This window comes from Chaetura pelagica, unplaced genomic scaffold (genome assembly GCF_000747805.2).
Source record: "Chaetura pelagica isolate M959 unplaced genomic scaffold, ChaPel_1.0 scaffold174, whole genome shotgun sequence".
In the NCBI taxonomy this organism is placed as follows: Eukaryota; Metazoa; Chordata; class Aves; order Apodiformes; family Apodidae; genus Chaetura; species Chaetura pelagica.
The window spans coordinates 2,584,037-2,585,064 of record NW_009953722.1 but is presented as its reverse complement, the minus strand read 5'-3'; the positions used below and the strand labels follow the sequence as shown (position 1 = coordinate 2,585,064).

The 1,028-nt window shown below is 45.4% G+C and overlaps 1 protein-coding gene across 1 annotated transcript in view; it reads left to right on the top strand.

Moving 5' to 3' along the window:
* Nucleotides 1-1,022, top strand: part of PNRC1 (proline-rich nuclear receptor coactivator 1) — a 3,145-nt gene extending 2,123 nt beyond the window's left edge. The window contains exon 2 of the mRNA XM_010000540.1: nucleotides 7-1,022. Within this exon, the coding sequence (XP_009998842.1) occupies nucleotides 7-505 (499 nt within the window). The 3' untranslated portion in view covers nucleotides 506-1,022. The remainder of the gene's footprint in view (nucleotides 1-6) is intronic.
* The last annotated feature ends 6 nt before the right edge of the window (nucleotides 1,023-1,028 follow it).

The following is a 1,028-nucleotide window of genomic DNA, read 5'->3' as shown; positions in this document are numbered from 1 at the left end:
GGGCAGGACCCGCCCGGCTGCCCCGAGGAGAAGGGTCTGGACGGGGGTTGTTCTGTCTCCGCAGTTCCTAAAGAGCAAGGCGGGAAAGCCCGAGAAGGCTGCCGTCCCCTACAGCCAGCCCGTGCACGGCTTACACCTGTGTGAGCAGCCAAAGATCGCCAGGCAGAAGAGCAAGTGCAACGTGCCCCTGGCGAAGATCACCTCGGCCAAAAAGATAGAGAGCTTTTGGCAGGATCCCGTGTCGCAAGACATCGTTCAGAAGCAGGACAAAAAGCCGCTTAAAAACGCAGAGAACTTCAGAAACGCCAGGTCCAAGAAACCCGTGACCCTGACCGAAGCCAGCCAAAAAGAAAACTACGCTGGGGCAAAGTTCAGCGACCCACCGTCTCCCAGTGTCCTCCCAAAGCCTCCCAGCCACTGGGTGGGTGGCACAGCTGGACCCTCTGACCAAAACAGGGAGTTGATGGCAGTCCACTTGAAAACTCTCCTTAAAGTTCAAGCATAGTTTCCAAGATCTCTCGAGTAATTGGCAAAGAAAACTCACCCGGGAAACTTAAAACAAACAAACAAACAAACAAACATGCCTTGTTGCAACGAAAATTGCAAAAGACTGTCAAGTCTTACCATGTTGACAAATCCTTGTATTATATTTTTTATGGTCGTGTAAATAGTGTACATCATGTATTATGTGTATATTCTTGTTCATACTTTGAGAGGTACATTTTAGTTTTGTTATGAAATGATGTATTTTGCACTGCCTGAATGGTAGATGTCTTGTATATACAATATGGACAATTTTAAGTGTGTGCTTGACACATGAAGACTTGACTTGATTTGCACAAGGTAATGAAAATTTCGAAAGGAGAGTACAGCTTTCTGATTTTAAGGTTCCAGATCAAATGTGAATGTTTTATTCATGCACTACTGACAATAGTTTTACCTTCTGTGTCCCAATCAAGTATAAACATGGAATTTTCATACAAATGTGAAGTTTTGCTCTCTGCTCTGGAAACAGTATCTGGCATTCC